We start from the raw sequence: 17,827 nt of genomic DNA on the forward strand, positions 1-17,827 counted from the left end.
CAGCGTGGGAATATCCAAAACCTCCTGCCCTCCCCTAAGTTTTCCACGTGGTATTTTAACGGCCCCTTATGTATTTTGCACTTTGAATTATAGACGGAATAAATTTTTATTACGCTTGTTTCTCTCGAGGTGGATCTTATGAGAAAAAGTTGGGTTCGCTTGAACGAACCAGCACGAGAACTTAAACTGGAAATCTATTTCTTTAAAAAAAACATACTCAAACTTAAGATCACTGTAGCTTTTATTCACCTCACTATGCCTTATATTTAACATCCTGGGCAATGTGTCCTGCACGTCCGTGCCCCATTCAACAGTTCCGGAATTTGGATGGCTTGAATGCGAAAATTCGTTTCGTTCATGTTCAACGTACCGGTCATCACTTTCTGAAACCGGCAGGTCATCACCCACAGCTCTTCCACACCCTTCCGGTTGCGGATGACCTTAACACCACTGGCGAATTGTAACGTTTCTGGATTCTGTGATACTATCTTCAGGTTGTGCGGATTGTAATTGGTGGTTGAATCCCAACAACCTATCGACATCTGATTGAGCAATCCGAAGAAAAGGTTCCCGTTGCTGTCCATGGCTTGGGGGGCACTTTGTGACGTCCTTCGCCCTATAACGCGGAACGACTGCGGGCTGGCTCCAACGTCTTCCTCCCACATGGTGTCATTGTGCAGAACCGACGTTCGTACGACATTTTCCGAGATCGAAGCCAACGCGTGGAAGAACAGGAGTCGATCGTTTATAATCGGTGGCCTTGGCCTTGAGGCTGTTGCGTAGGCCGAATTGAAGCTGAAATCCGAAGTGCTGATGTCGACAGGATTTTTCGGACTAAGAGCCATGGTGATCATACCATCCATGAGATCAAAGCTCTCGTTTGCAATGTTGAACGTTCCGTAATCTGGATTGGGGTTCATCAGCTTGTTTGTAACACGCCATGACTTTCCACGAGCCATATCGTAGACAATCATTCCAAAACCCAGAACATCCGCCACATAAGCCATAGTATTGGAACAGGATCCCATTGGTGGGGGGTCTCTTACATCGACAAGCTGAAAATATCACGATGGTTTGATTGGAAAAAATCACGGGTGGCATTTGATTTTTGCAATCTGCACTTACTATACTGACTAGAAGCGATACATCACACATCAACTGGTTGGCGGGGATCTGATACTGGTGGATAATCTGATCGGTCCGTAGGTCGAAGGCAACGATCTTCGGTAGACATATCCGCCGATCTCCTATTTTGCCAGTGTCCACAATCCAGAGCCGGTTACATTCGTCGATCTAATAATTTGATACAAAAAAAAACACCAGGAAATTTACTTAGCTTATAATAACAAAAAACTAAATTGATTCTTCATTTCTTTGGTTAGAAAGACCAATCGTTTATTTTTAAGTTGACGCATACCGTGGTGCGGAAGACAGAAACAATCCCGTTGCACCGTGGATCTTCCGGATTGGATTGGATGGCAGCACTGGGATAGGGCTCCAGTAACGGCGCGGAGGATCCCTGCTGCGCTGAAATCGTGTTCAGTGTAGCAGGAATCCCCTCGATAAACCGGGGCACCGTTACAAACACTCGGGAACGGAGTGAATCTGAAAATCAAGGATCGAAGCATGAAGTCGACTGTTACTGTTCAACTAGAACTGGCAACAACTTACTGCTATTATAGTCGACGTCCATATCCAGGGGAATGCAGTTTTCCGGTATAAAGCGCCCAGAGGCGAGTGCCTGTTCCCGTTCCCTTGGAGAAGGGAACACGAAATCGAGCGATTTCCATCGAACCACGTGTTTCAGTTGCTTCCCAAAGGTCTGCTGGGCACTGATCAGGGGCACGAGTATCAAAAACGTGGCACATATCCGGAGAATCATTTTGCTTGTTCTGGAAAAAGAAAAAAATATTGATTAGAATTTTGGTCTGTTTTGGCAAATTTGTAAAACTTCTGATTCGATGGTTTTCATACTCTGCGTGATAAACAACTTAACAGTTATATTCGTCATAAACTATATTTTAATAGAGGTATTATAATCAATGCAGTATAACTCGACACAAACTTGCAGCAGCCACTTTGCCAACAATGTATAGCGCCTTGTCGAACTCTTCGCATTTCCAGTAAACTGAAAGGTCCTGCGAAGCGATCTGCAAATGGCCAATCATTTATCGAAAGCACAATTTATTCACCCAACTTGAAGGGCAACACCATGAGACTCGGAACAAAAAAATATATTGCAGCTGCGCCGCACCCACGACGACCGATGATTACTTCTAAAGTTGTCCAATGATAGTTCACTTAGAGAACTAAACAATGTAGGCTATAGCCTAACCAGGGTCTTGAGCCTTCAGCAATTGATAGCCTGTTCTAATAAATAATCGTTATCATGACGAAAATCGAGGTAACCTTTCAAAGTCTAAATTAAGACAATCAGCCTAACTACACACTATTAATTTTTTGGTGTAAATTTATGTCAAATTGGATGCACAAAATTGAAGCATCACTTTTGACATAAATTTACACGAGAGAAGACAGAAACGCTTCAAGCCATAAATTCTCGAAGACATAAAACTGCAAATAAAAGGACGTAATTTTATGTCACATTAAACGCACATAAATAAAACATCGCATCTCACATAAAATTACGTTGCCTTTGACATATTATTACCCGAGTACATAAATTCAGGGATTTTTTTCAGGAAAATAATAACAACATTTTTTCAGTCAAATAAATTTGTACTGTGACTATGTTTATTTGATATTTACATAATCTTTAACTGATCTTCACCTAGCAAAAACTTGACAATGTGATTTTTGCGACTACTTCATAATATTCAACATTTCATTCATTCAACTATCGAATGCTATCATATGGTCTTTGTTTTTTTTTTAACTAACCTAGCCTCTGTGTGCTATGGTTGCAAGATTTGTAAATGCAGCAAGTTTCAAATACGCTTTCAAAAGCTGCACCATCGTTCAATGCATAGTTGTAGTGAGCGAACTGCTTATGAACAAACTGCAAGGGGACAAAAAACTAAAAGTCAGTATTCTGTCAATATCATGGAATACAAATCAGTTTTGACAAAGTACTTTATGGCTTTCAACTATGGAAACTAGCTATAAAAAAGTGTTGATTTGTTTTAACTTCTCCAGTTTAATCAATTGTACAAATTAATCGAAATAGAGGTAATTTAGCTTTTTAGGTTTACTCGAAATAATTCCGAATAACAAGTGCAGCAGTTTCTCAAGAGTAGAATATTAATTTGAATTTTATACATTAAGTTATTTAAATGTGCGATGTATAGGGCAAATATTCATATTCCCAGAATAACTCAGTACGAAAATCGCCTTTATATATGCAATTTATCGTTACATGGTTCAAATAACAAAAGTTTAAAAAAACATCTTTACATACATAAAGGCGATTTTCGTAATACATAGCAAGTATGTGGTATAACTGTCCTACATCGCACGATAAAGCGCCTTTATTTATACAACTCAAACGATTTATCGACTTATAACTGTAGTTTATCGATATTTTTGCTATTACAGTACTTGCTCGCAAATCGAACTAGTTTGGACCGAAGGGTGCGTTCGATAGCCGAAAACAATCTATCACTGAATACGAAGAATATGTGCTACAGAGGTACTTACGTATAAATGCGGATTGCTAGTAATCTCAGAGGCGAATAAGCGGATTGTAACAAGATCGATTATTTGTTGTACACATCCGAAGGTTTTGTCCGGTGAATAAATTTGATAGACGTGTTCCAGTTGATGAACGCCTTGCAAAAAGTGAACTCGTAGTGAGTCGAATGGCGGGAATTCGTTAAGAATCTTTGCAGGCCTTCGTCGATAAGCCAATTTGTAACCGGCAGTTTCACTGTCGCTACTGCATAAAAAAAACTTGTTATAAGATGCCAAGCACACATCCTCGGTACCGATTAGAGATTTTAAAAACATTCTTCAAGAGGTAGGTATGTTTAATTGCAATGATCTCTGGAAACAACTATAAATTAAAAGTTTTTTTTTTAACAAATTTTATTGGTTATTACCTTAGATAATTTGATGAATATGTTGGACGTTGAACTAATTTTTTTTGAATATTTCAGTATTGAAACTCGTCAATTTTTAATTGATTGTTATACTTGAACCGCAAATATTCTATTTATAAAAACAAACTGATTGTTATTATGCAACATGCAATGCTGTCTGGGTTGCCAGGTGCCCAGATTTGTCTGTAAAACCAAGACTTTTGACCCTTCGTCCAGATATTGGTCAGACACAGATTTTGCCCAGATTTTTGCTTAGAGTGCCCAGATTTTACAGACTTTCAAAATTTAGTGATGAAATCGATATTCATGTATCGAATTTGATCCGTAAGTGCCAGATTAGACTGTAAATCTCGCTTGTATTCATGGGTATTCGACCAATCATTCATTAAATTTTTTTTTAAATAAGACTGGCATGGTACGTGGGAGGAAACAGTGTTAGTTATATAGTTCTCAACTCAAAAATAACCCGAATACAAGCACCCCCCCCCCCCCTCCCCCGCTCACACGCATCGGCAAAACTCTTGTTCAGTACCAAATTTGTGATATCTTCCTTGTGCACAGACACGCACAGACTTTTTTTCAAAATTGCCCAGATTTTTTATCCTCAACACCTGGCATCCCTGAATGCTGTGCACGTTCAAGGTTAAAACTAGCATCGTTCAATCGTAGGCAGAAACTGGGTTCTATCGATTTCTACCCACAAGTAGAAGTTCAATGCGCCAATATTTTGGTCGAAACAAGTCAGCCTCAATAACAAAGGAATGCGAAACAGACGATGATAAGCGCATTTGTATTAGTGAGTAATAGACAAGAAACAGCTGATCAACTGTATACCTGTTTCTACTACAATGTAGTAACTACATAGATTCGAACAAGTTTCATTGAACACACCTACTGTTAGTTTGTTTGGCCTGTACACGCAGAATGTTTAGTAGGTTAAAAAAATAGATTTTAAACACAATTCAAAACATGGCATAACATTTAAAAAAGATTTAAATGTCAAATATTTACTAATGAAAATGAAAATAATCATTGGAAAACACAATAAGAAAAGTACTACAATATTTTAACTGCAAAGCTTATTGAATATTAATTCAAACATGAAAACGATTGTTTAGAAACGTATAAATATTTAAGAAAGATATCTACAGCCTTGAAACCGTTAAATTTTACGATTCAGTGTGAGGAAACTTTGCGGCACATTCTGCGAAACAGAATAATTTGATTGTCTTTCTTAGAAAGGGAGGTTTGAATTACTTATAGAATGTACAATTTTATATATATTTATAAATAATATTGATACATTTGTATATGTATATTCAAGTATAAAAATTACCATATTTTTAGTCAAAAATGCTCAAAAATACTTTAGAGATTAAAATACATCAACGGACTTATGATGTTTTGTCGCTGATTTTTTAAATTTTTGACAAAAACTTCAACAATAAAATTTAATTATAATATTTGTAAAAAACTTTTTGAAATTTGGTATTGTTTCCACATATAAAGAAATTCCATCAAAATATTTAATCTTAACCTTATCAAAATAAGTTAATAATTTCAAAACTCGTTTTTTTTTCTTTGAAATGATATCATTTTCTTAAGACTCGTTAGTTGCTGTATCCATTTAAGAAAAAAAGGCCTGAAAGCGATACAAAAGTAAATGTTATAAAATGTTTTGAATTAGAAAAAATGATCAATTCCGTCTTAAGAAATCGTCCTATTTGTACGTAGAAAGACCGAATACAGAATACATAAAAATACCAGATTCACGAGCGGGTACTGTATTTGCATGAAAGGTTTAAAATCAACAAATTTTGTATAAAACTTTTATCTAATAAAAAGTTTCTGAAACAACTTTTGAATTTCCAAAAGTGATATATTCACTACGTACTTTCTCGTTCTTCCGAATAAATTATATAGATTAGGTACCTACGGTTTTATATAGCCCTTAAAGATTAATTTCCTCTCGATAGATCCGGTGTCCATATTGTAGGAACCCAGTTAGATCCATCATGGTGCTGCTGGAATGGGTTCCTCGGTTGTTGTTGATGAACGATGTCGCTACTGTCAGCGTCAGTATTCTGTTGTCGGTTCCACCTGCTGGGGTCTTCAAAGCAGGTCCCGTTTCAGGTATCCCACTGCCTGTCAGCTCCGGATTTATGAATATCTGTTTAATTAAAATTATATTATTACTTAAAATAACAAAAGTAATGTGAGTATTACCTTTTCAGACTGCCGCAGCGAAACACAAACCACATCCGTTCAATTTTCCAAAACAATTGACTGCTTGGTCACTCCTTCGCTAGATGGGTCTCAGGCAGCTTTGGTGACGAAATTATTTCGTATTATTATGTTGATTATTTTTGTATACACGAATACCAAACGGAATAGAAGAATGTTCTTACTTGTCCCTTTATTTTAACCCGCTGTAATTTAAGCTACTTGGTACAGGGGTAGTGTCTGTTTGATTTCTACTCATGTTTTTACATGTGCGCAATTGATTTTAAATTTCATGACATAAAAATACAACCCTTATGAAATAAATTTAGATCTTCTCAAACTTAACGTTAGTTCAAAAGTATAAATTTTAGTGGTGTGTGTCTTTTAGATGAAAAATGATGTAAAATTAGATCTAATCTGGATTAGATTAAGAAAACCATTAGGTGTTTAAGCGTTTCTAGCTCGTTTAATTTTAGAAAATTTTTGGTGTGTAGGCCTAACGATGAGATGTTCGGTGTTAACACTTTACAGCATGAATTATGAATCCGTTGAGAATAAAAATTGGCGATGGAAATGGCTTTATTGACTTCTGACAAAGAAAAGAATGCCAAAATACAAAAAAAAAATTATTTAAATAGTTTAGTTTAATAGTTAATCGGCCTGATGAAAAGTTGAAATCGTGTAAGTTGACTATACACAGCAAAAAATTTCTAAAAGTATACGCAATCTAAAATACGAGTGATCTACTTTTTGACTTGTGTAATTCAAAACTGATGTAATTTTACACTCTTTTTGATCTATTTTTGAATCGTTGGTATAAACTTAATTTTGTATGATGTATGTTTACACGCCCTGATCTAAAAAATATATCTCAATATAAAATTACATCGAAAACAATGTAAAACACGACAGATTCATTGTTTTCCTTTTTTTCGCGGCATAAATTGTTCTGTTTTTATCCGAGATGGTGGTTTATTGTGCGAAAACAAAAAAAATCGCTTCCGCAGTTAATTTCGTATTAAAACCGAACCAAATTCTTTCAGAATTGAATTGAAAAATGGTAGGTTAAAGTTATAGACGAAATGAAAAAAATGGAACTTCAAATTCTCTTTCGATTGCAGGAATTGCAGTTTTATAAATGGTTCAAAAGCCGAATCAATGTTGAATGTTTCTAATGTTTAGGGGATTCCGATTACTATGCTGTTCCGGAAGGATTCAAGAATGCTGCCTGACGCTGATCGGCAAAACATTGCCCTGCTGGGGATCTCGGACACAACCACAATTCCAGCTGCCAGTGATGGTGGGTGTTTTTTTAGTTTGCAGTGTATCGGCAATATATGTTAAATAAAATGACACATGTGGCGTATTTATTCATAAACAACACCCAAAATCTGATTATTCAAAAAAGATTTGTAATATTAACGGTAATATGTTTTGAAATTTACATCATTGTGTATTTTTACACGACGGTTTATGTCATCCGTTTTCGTGCATTGTTTTCGATCTAAATTTACACGCCTCGAAAATTACATTGTTGAGAAAAATACACCGTGGTAGAATTTTACATCAAAATCGATGTTCCGTTTTCGTGCATCGTTTTCGATCTAAATTTACACGATTTTTTCTTGCTGTGTAATGAACTGAAATTTTTCATTTCTATCACAAAATTTTTCAAAAGTAAATTATGAAAGGTTTTAAAGCTCTAATTCCAATTAAAATTTTCTGTTCATTTCTATTTTTTTTTTTTTCAAGAGCGAGTAGTAAAGGCGCTATAACCAAGGTATTATACATGCAGATATAAACCAAAATATGAGCGCTAATAATCATAGCAGCTTTGTCTACTAGCGACACGACGCATACGTCGCGACGTTGAAAATCATAACGACGTATCGTGAGTTTCCTAGGAGACTTGCAGTATGTAATCCGCTCTTTCGAAGCTGCGCTGCTGACAACTTTACATTGCTTCGAGTTAAGTTTTCATAAATCCAAATGATTTTGAAAAAAAAAACACTCCTTTGAAAAATTGGAGTTTGTTTTAAAGTAAATTTAAATAAATTAGCCTGGTAGGAGAGTCAATTCTATCTGATAAAGTCTGTCGGTCAGAGAAAACTAACATGGGGCCGTTCAGATACCACCTGGACAACTTAGGGGGCAGGAGGGGGTATGAAAATGTCCACGGAGAGGGGGGTAGGGGTTTGGGTAGTGTCCACGTGGACATACTTACTTTCAAAACATTTTCTAAAGGTGAATAAATATTAAGATGTTTTAATCAAAATCTTAAAATTGCAAAGCTTTCCAGTTTAAGTTTAAGCAACTAGTAGCAACTTGAAAGCAAGCTATAAATATGATAATTTTGAAATTAATAATAATTATAATTATTACAAATTAGATTAAAAAAAAAAATTCAAATCTGTCCACGTGGACATACGGTGAGGGAGGCAGGGGTTTGCCAAATGTCCACGGAGGGGGAGGAGGGGGTCAAAAATCTCATTTTTCTGTCCATGTGGTATCTGAACGGCCCCTATGTGAATCAATCTTTTCGTCCATTTTCTTAACTCTTAATTTTTGCCAATAATCAATATTTTTTATCATATCTTCATATTAAACTTTATGCGATTCTCGTTGATCTATATAAAAGAACGATTTTCTCGTTGTTACTTTAAACTATAACTATTGGATTTGGTTTAGTTGTTTCATTTAATAAATACGTTATATAAAAATTTAAATAGTTTCAGCCTAAGACAGTATAAAATGTTAAGTTTTAATTTAAAATTTTCTACGGCTAGTGGTTGTATAAATATTATTTTCAATAAAATTTTCCAAAAAAAAAAATGAGATCATGAGGTCCGATAAAAATACAAAACATTTTATAACCCTTGAACGATGGCAATTGAAAAGCATTTAAGTAAACTTGAATTGTGTAGTAATCCAAGGATATAATTTTTTTTTCATGTCAACCACCATCAAATATAAAAATCCGCTTTCCAGCTTTAAAATTATTACGCCTGATTGTATGCAGCTGCAGAAGGAACCCTAATAGAAAATAGCAAAAATTTATGTTTTTTCGAATAAAAAATTCTACCTTACCAATTGTTGGGTCTTTCCCAAATTTTAAAGGAACGTTAATTGACTACTCTTTTAACAAACTGCAATTGAAAATGTGCATTTGGCTCGAGTTTTCATTCAAAAATATGTGAAATACTCAGAGTAGTTTTTGGAGTAGTAAAAAATTGACCTTTTTTGATGTCGATTTGCGATGCTTCACGGTACATACACATTTTCTCCTATAGCTCACAATAATCTCTGAACCTTCTACTCCAAATCTGTATCCGTCATTTTCTGAAAATCCTAACCAAATCAAAGAAAATAATGATTTATTAGAAGCTGGTATTTCCACCCGTTTGTTTACATTTTCTTGCACACACACGAGCTGTCAAAAATTAGCTTCGAAATCGCGAATTGATGATCTATGGAAAATCAACAGTAAATAACAAAAACAATGTTTGTGCACTACATGGAAATCGCCTACTGGACTGAAAAATTAATAACAAACCAGCGAATGACAGGAATCTCGCTAGTAAAAAGTGTCGCTAGTAAAACTGTCGCTATTCGGTTTGGTGCTATACACATAATATACGACCAGAAATGATGGCGCATAGAAATTCAAGACTTACAGAGAAAATTAAGGTGTGAATTTTAAACTATTAGAATAGTAAGCACTGATCTAATAGTAATGATCGAAGTAATCACAGAAATGTAACTAGGCGTAACCAATCAATAAAATTTTCACTCTCGTTAGAACTCTCTTAAAAGCCCACATCTGCTAATAGGTTATGGGCCTATTCTGAAGAGTTTTTCAGCATGGTTTTCAAGAAGTAAATCCAAATCGAAATGGCTTCAAATTCTTTAAACAATTCCTCAAGCGCAGCTGGAAACAACGCAGTCCAGAATTCGGCGAGTTTTCCTGCTGGCATCGAACGCCTGATTGGTCGCGAAAATTGGGCAACCTGGAAGTTTGCTGTCCAAACGTTCCTGGAGCTCGAAGACCTGTGGTGTGCCGTAAAACCGAGCCAGAAGAAGGATGGAACATAAGAGGCTGTCGATTTCGCGAAGGATCGCCGAACAAGAGCCAAGATTATTTTGCTTCTTGACCCAATCAACTGCGTGCACCTCCAAAATGCACCAACGGCCCGAAAAGTGCTGGAAAAAGCCTTTGAGAATTCTGGATTGTATCGCCGGGTCACTATCTACAAGTTCATCAAGACCAAACTTTCTTCGTGTGGATCAATGGTCGAATACGCTAATATGGCTAATAAAGTTATGAATGTAATGCATACAAAGTCCAATTAACATTCAATCAACTCATCCATCAACAACATTTCCAGCCACACAAAAGGGAAATTTCAAGGACCATCATCAAGGAGTACGATAAATTTTAGCATATGTGCTCCCAACGTTAATACATAAATTGTATCTTCATGTGATTGTCAATTCCCCTGTGTTTCAGATGTCTCTGCGTTTTATGACGGATGTAAAGCAAGTAAAAACATTTGATTGACAACGGGGAGTGTTTAATTGTTTGAAACAAAATAAAATAATTACAGCTTGTCTGGTTGTTCACAATTTCCTGTCTGTTGCTGTCATCAACTCAACCGAAATTCCGAATTGACTCACTACTTTTTTCCCAGAAACAAATCTGTTTTTAATTGCGTTGCTATACAACCTCTTTCTTTCGATTTTTTCTCCTTATATATAAACTTGAAGTTCAATTTATAGAATAACCTCAGTTTGGTTTAAAAAAAAACATCGCTACTTTCCAGGACCTACACATCGGCCGTATGTAATAAATTACAGTTTATCAGTCCTCGGTGTACGAAATTTCAGGCCCTCTTTCTCTTGCGATGGGCAACCTTGATTTCGAATAAAACACGTTTTTGTGGACGATTTTTTTTTCATTCCAAGCCAAAATGGATGGAATCTCGTTCAAAAGTTTGCGAGAATGGACGTTTTTGGTTGTTGTTTTTTTTATTGCAGCCCGGCCTGGTGTTACAAAAGCTTTACACTGTTCGTGAGTCTGATAAAGAAACGCCGCGCGCCGGTCGCCCCAAATGTGAAAAGGTAGCTTTCAATGGGTGACTTTATCAAGGACCCGTTTTTTGGGAAAACTACAAATTAAATGGTTTTATTGGGGTTGCTCATAAAGTGAAGATTTTTTTTTACTCCTTGGTAGTCTTGTACATGACACGGGTCAATGTTATTGGAAAACATCCAATTCATGTTTTTAGGTCAACCGGTTGTGGTTTTTTTTTTAACAAATTTTCAGTGGGCTTGTTGAAACTCAGATTTTTCGTGGGATAATTTCAACAAATTTAGTATGAACATGTTCTTTATGGAGAGAGCAAGTGTTTCGATTAAGTAAGTTCAGTGTGAAATATCGTAGAAAAGTGTACATTTCAACAGATGTATGAGAATTCAGAGCCTCACACCTTGTTTTGAGAGCGTTCGCGATTTTTTAAATAGATTTTCTAAAATTTTGCACTATTTTGATTGTGACCTTAAGTCCCATTTTTGACTAAGGCCCTTATTCTGCGCCGCGCGTGACGTGATGATTGTCACCTCACCTCGGAGTCACCGTGAGATTTGTCACCTTATTCCCGGAGTCGATCCGGTTAAAGTGACAGAGGTTCACTCTAGGTGAGCGACCGAATGAACTCATGTGTCAAATTTGCTCGGGTTGTTTTTATTTCGTTCGCGATTCCAAATGTTGAAATTAAATTTAAAATCAAAATGTACAAATTTCGGTACGCAAACGGTCACTAACGGATTGCAAGGTTTAAGCAAGCAGCTGGAATAACTTTTGGAGCTGCGAATAAAGCGAATCGGACAGAATTTAGTCTAATATGTTTGGTTCCTGGAGCGGCTTGGAAAAAAAACATCCAACAAAATAGCGGAAATCGACGGCTGCTGCCCCAATAAACTGGTCCTTTGCATCAGATCAACACATGGGATACGACACCTCGACGTCGATAAACAATGGTTAAGTACAGGACTTCAAAGCTGTAACATTAATTTGTTCGAAAACAACATTACCGGGTGAAAGTGAAAAATCCCCCCGCGACGGGAATTGGATAAGATGAAGTGAAGTGCAAAAAATGTGTTATTTTAAACTCGTTGCATGTAAATAAAGTTGTATAAAATGAAATTATAACCTTTTTCAATTTTATATGTTTCAATTTATTTCCAACTTCTACCTAGTAATTTTTTGTTGTTGCACAAATGATTGAAAAAATCAAAAATTGAAGTGATTTTTGTTATGATTGATTCTTAAACTATCACACTTTAGTGTAATTAAACGTTTAGAGCCTAATTATTCCGTTTTGCATAAATTTTCCTTTAAATTTTTGTCCCGTCACCACCTGAAAAGGTACCGACAATTGTCACCTAAAATTGTCACCCGAATGCGACGATTCTCACCCACGGTGACTACGAGAATAGGGTAAGAACTCACAAAGTTCATCCGAAGTGACAATCCTTACCTAAACCGACTACTGGAATAGAGTGACTTGGGTGACTCTACTATCGTCACGTCACTCGAGGCGCAGAATAAGGGCCTAAATAAAAAAATAAATTCAAAGGAGCTCATTCCTCCTGAATGATTATCATAAAATATCAGAACTTTTTCTCGCCATGTGTACCGGGCCAGTACGGTTAGGTTGCCGGCGATATCACCTTGTCGATCATTCATGGTAAACCGGCGAAGTGCAGCTGCTATCCGGCCAGAGAATATCGCGTTCTCGGTTCATATGAACATTGTAGTTGAATGCCTAAGCAACTGAAAGTCCTTTAGAGCAGGTCTGACAGCTCATTCTATGCAGACCAAATCTTAAATTCTTATTGTTCTTTTTTTTCAAATTTCAAAACTAAATTGAACGAACAGCTTCAAAAAAATCGTTGACTAAGAAAAGCCAAGACGTCTTTCTTCCTGAAGCTTCTTCGTTTCCAGATCTTTGAAGATCTATCCCTAACTATCAACTTTATGTATTTTGAGCTTTGCTAAAATCATTTCATTACGGACCAAATACGAGATATATAGGCAAGTAGCACCTTTCTGGTCTAAGCCGTCTTAGCAAAACCACAAATAAAAAACCCGATTTAATACACTTAACAGTGGATTGGAGCCTTTCTAACAGAGTTTAAATTATATTTGGAAATATATAAAATAATATAGAATATACATGATAGATTCCTTCCCTCTGAATCATATAAGTATGATTTCAGATATTCAAACACGAAAAATTCCAATCTCAATATAAAAAAATGATGCCTGGTACGTTTTTTTGGGGAAAAGCGAACTGGTATGTCAGGAGCTCATTTTATGTATGGCAAGAATGGTATTTAAACAGTAGAATTTCCAAGATGTATAACACGCTGAAATGGTGCCGTGGTAGCAACCAGAACTTTCACGTTGCTGGTCACGGTTCGAATCTTACTGTTTTTTTATGCTTTTTTTTACTGAATAAGTAAAACCAACTACAATATTGATGGATAGCCGTGACGCGTGAATTTTTTACAGCTCAACCATGCATAGAGGAAAAATTCCCACAAAAGGAGGGGAAAGTAATATGACTATTAAATGATTAATCTCATTCTGGAAACTAAATCTGAAATCTTATTCTGATTCTAAAGTTTGAATTTTGAGTTACAACACTTAGTCTAATATTTGAATATAAGTTCCAATTTCAAATTCCAGGTTGATCTTTAATCCGAATTCTTAATCAGAATTCTAAATCTGAATTCTCAATCTGAATTCTGAATTTGAACTCTGAATTTGAATTCTAAATCTGTATTCTGAATCTGAATTCTGAATCTGAATTCTGAATCTGAATTCTGAATCTGAATTCTGAATTTGAATTCTGAATCTGAATTCTGAATCTGAATTCTGAATCTGAATTCTGAATCTGAATTCTGAATCTGAATTCTGAATCTGAATTCTGAATCTGAATTCTGAATCTGAATTCTGAATCTGAATTCTGAATCTGAATTCTGAATCTGAATTCTGAATCTGAATTCTGAATCTGAATTCTGAATCTGAATTCTGAATCTGAATTCTGAATCTGAATTCTGAATCTGAATTCTGAATCTGAATTCTGGATCTGAATTCTGAATCTGAATTCTGAATCTGAATTCTGAATCTGAATTCTGAATCTGAATTCTGAATCTGAATTCTGAATCTGAATTCTGAATCTGAATTCTGAATCTGAATTCTGAATCTGAATTCTGAATCTGAATTCTGAATCTGAATTCTGAATCTGAATTCTGAATCTGAATTCTGAATCTGAATTCTGAATCTGAATTCTGAATCTGAATTCTGAATCTGAATTCTGAATCTGAATTCTGAATCTGAATTCTGAATCTGAATTCTGAATCTGAATTCTGAATCTGAATTCTGAATCTGAATCTGAATTCTGAATCTGAATTCTGAATCTGAATTCTGAATCTGAATTCTGAATCTGAATTCTGAATCTGAATTCTGAATTTGAATTCTGAATCTGAATTCTGAATCTGAATTCTGAATCTGAATTCTGAATCTGAATTCTGAATCTGAATTCTGAATCTGAATTCTGAATCTGAATTCTGAATCTGAATTCTGAATCTGAATTCTGAATCTGAATTCTGAATCTGAATTCTGAATCTGAATTCTGAATCTGAATTCTGAATCTGAATTCTGAATCTGAATTCTGAATCTGAATTCTGAATCTGAATTCTGAATCTGAATTCTGAATCTGAATTCTGAATCTGAATTCTGAATCTGAATTCTGAATCTGAATTCTGAATCTGAATTCTGAATCTGAATTCTGAATCTGAATTCTGAATCTGAATTCTGAATCTGAATTCTGAATCTGAATTCTGAATCTGAATTCTGAATCTGAATTCTGAATCTGAATTCTGAATCTGAATTCTGAATCTGAATTCTGAATCTGAATTCTGAATCTGAATTCTGAATCTGAATTCTGAATCTGAATTCTGAATCTGAATTCTGAATCTGAATTCTGAATCTGAATTCTGAATCTGAATTCTGAATCTGAATTCTGAATCTGAATTCTGAATCTGAATTCTGAATCTGAATTCTGAATCTGAATTCTGAATCTGAATTCTGAATCTGAATTCTGAATCTGAATTCTGAATCTGAATTCTGAATCTGAATTCTGAATCTGAATTCTGAATTCTGAATCTGAATTCTGAATCTGAATTCTGAATCTGAATTCTGAATCTGAATTCTGAATCTGAATTCTGAATCTGAATTCTGAATCTGAATTCTGAATCTGAATTCTGAATCTGAATTCTGAATCTGAATTCTGAATCTGAATTCTGAATCTGAATTCTGAATCTGAATTCTGAATCTGAATCTGAATTCTGAATCTGAATTCTTAATCTTGTAAATCTCATTTTCATTTGCTGGAATATGATTGTTTTGCATCACGCGGTTTTCAACATTGAAATTTCTTTCATCCAAAATTTTTTTTTATGATTTCGGATTTTACAACTTTTAGTAGTATGGTTTTACCCCTAAAAGTATGCAGCAAACTTAATTTCAGAAAAATTGTGAAAAAAAGTTTTCACAAAACAAAATCGTGTTTTCATGCGTAATGATCTTTAAGTCATCGCAAATTTATCAAAAACTGTGAAAATTGGTATTCTTGGAGAAACTATTCCAGAATTGAAAATTGATAAAGTGAGGAGAAATTTTACGGATGATGAAAAGAGCGAAAGAACATTTTTACAAGGAAAATTTATTAACGTACACCATACTTTACCTCGCAACATCCAGCTTCATCAATTTTTAATTCTGATATTCTTTCTCCATGAATCTAAATTTTTCACCGATATGCCGAAAATAAATTTACAAAAATTCTGAATCTGAATTCTGATTCTGAATTCTGAATCTGAATTCTGAATCTGAATTCTGAATCTGAATTATGAATCTGAATTCTGAATCTGAATTCTGAATCTGAATTCTGAATCTGAATTCTGAATCTGAATTCTGAATCTGAATTCTGAATCTGAATTCTGAATCTGAATTCTGAATCTTAATTCTGAATCTGAATTCTGAATCTGAATTCTGAATCTGAATTCTTAATCTGAATTCTGAATCTGAATTCTGAATCTGAATATGAGTTCTGAATCTGAATTTTGAATTCTGAATTCTGAATCCTGAATTCTGATTCCTAAACCTGTATCCTGAATTTGAAAACTGAATCTGAATTCTGCATCTGAAATTGAATCTAAATTATGTATGAGTATGTAGAAATGAAAAAAAAACATAAATTCATTCTTCAACACGGGTAAAAAAACGAGGGTCATAAGATCTTCATATAAATTCCCCCCCAACGCAGTTTCCTTTACGGCTCTGCATTTTGTTGACACCCGGCATGGCTTTGAACACTATAATTTCATAAATGAAATTATAATGTCTATAGGCATGGCGGACTCTGAAGGAAACGCCCATCCGCCATTGTTGCCGTATTTGCCCCAGCAGACTGAGAAACTGCCCAGACCACGGTGCGTCTTAGTAATGCCTTTTACCTATTTGAGTTTGAGCCGCTCTCTATTAAGCGTGCCGATGGTTTATTGGATAGCGCTTGCAACTTTAGATCTGAAGAGTTTTGGTTCAATTCTCGAGTCAATAAATATTTATTTTTTTTATTTTGAATATCTCCAATTTATAAATGATTGCTGGTGCTGCTGCTTCGAGGCGCCACTAGCAACTTTTTTTTTATGCCATAATAAGTATGATATGTATTTGGTAAAGAAAACGGTTTCAACTATTTTGTTTTTTTCCCGTTTTTGAAACGGTTGTGTAGGAAAAAAAAATGCATTCTTTTGAGACTGAAATCATTTTAATTGTGCAGCCCAGTTTCGCAAAAACGTTCTTGACATTTTTAAAATGGCACATACAAATCCACGGACATCAACAGAACTCGTCGAGCTGAGTCGATAGGTACCTATAAAGGTATGCTTAAGACCCATAATTAATGATCTCCCCAATCGACCGATAACCAAACCTTTCTGTTAGAAAGGCAAAAAACGTTCTATCTCTTATTTCGATTTCAGCTACTGTGCAACACTTAGTGTAGTTTTGAGCTCAATCGTTTTCTCCAAATTTTTCCAAGACACTTTCGATACCTCAAAAATAAAAAAATTGTTTAACTTTATCCAGTGGTTGTCCAGATATACAGAAAGACAATCAAGTTTCCGTACTTTGTGAAATTACTCACAACTTCCTTATGTAAAATCAATTCGAATCAACCAACAACTATTAACATTCTTTGGAATCTTGGTAATTATGTTAAAACGAAAAAAAATCAAGAATAGCTCAAAATACCCTCGTTAGACCTCAATATATTTCTCAGTAAGTGGAACAATTATTCGACGGTGCTCGCTACTAAAACTCTTGATATGGTTTTCTTCGCCAACGTCAAGATTTTCACTAATGAGCCACTTTACTACCACCATTTGCTCAAAGAGATTCAACAAAAGAATTCTAC

At 35.2% G+C, this 17,827-nt stretch overlaps 1 protein-coding gene across 3 annotated transcripts in view; it reads right to left on the minus strand.

Annotated features, from left to right (window-relative positions):
- Window positions 1–235: 235 nt before the first annotated feature.
- LOC129743604 (protein yellow-like) overlaps window positions 236–17,827 on the minus strand; it is a 36,202-nt gene continuing 18,610 nt past the window's right edge. For all 3 annotated transcript variants that reach the window (XM_055735690.1, XM_055735672.1, XM_055735682.1), the window contains exons 2-5: window positions 1,672–1,892; window positions 1,418–1,605; window positions 1,126–1,293; window positions 236–1,055 (exon numbers count right to left, since the gene is read on the minus strand). In XM_055735690.1, the coding sequence (XP_055591665.1) occupies window positions 267–1,055; window positions 1,126–1,293; window positions 1,418–1,605; window positions 1,672–1,882 (1,356 nt within the window). In that variant the 5' untranslated portion in view covers window positions 1,883–1,892 and the 3' untranslated portion in view covers window positions 236–266. The remainder of the gene's footprint in view (window positions 1,056–1,125; window positions 1,294–1,417; window positions 1,606–1,671; window positions 1,893–17,827) is intronic.

Source organism: Uranotaenia lowii, chromosome 1, assembly GCF_029784155.1.
Source record: "Uranotaenia lowii strain MFRU-FL chromosome 1, ASM2978415v1, whole genome shotgun sequence".
In the NCBI taxonomy this organism is placed as follows: Eukaryota; Metazoa; Arthropoda; class Insecta; order Diptera; family Culicidae; genus Uranotaenia; species Uranotaenia lowii.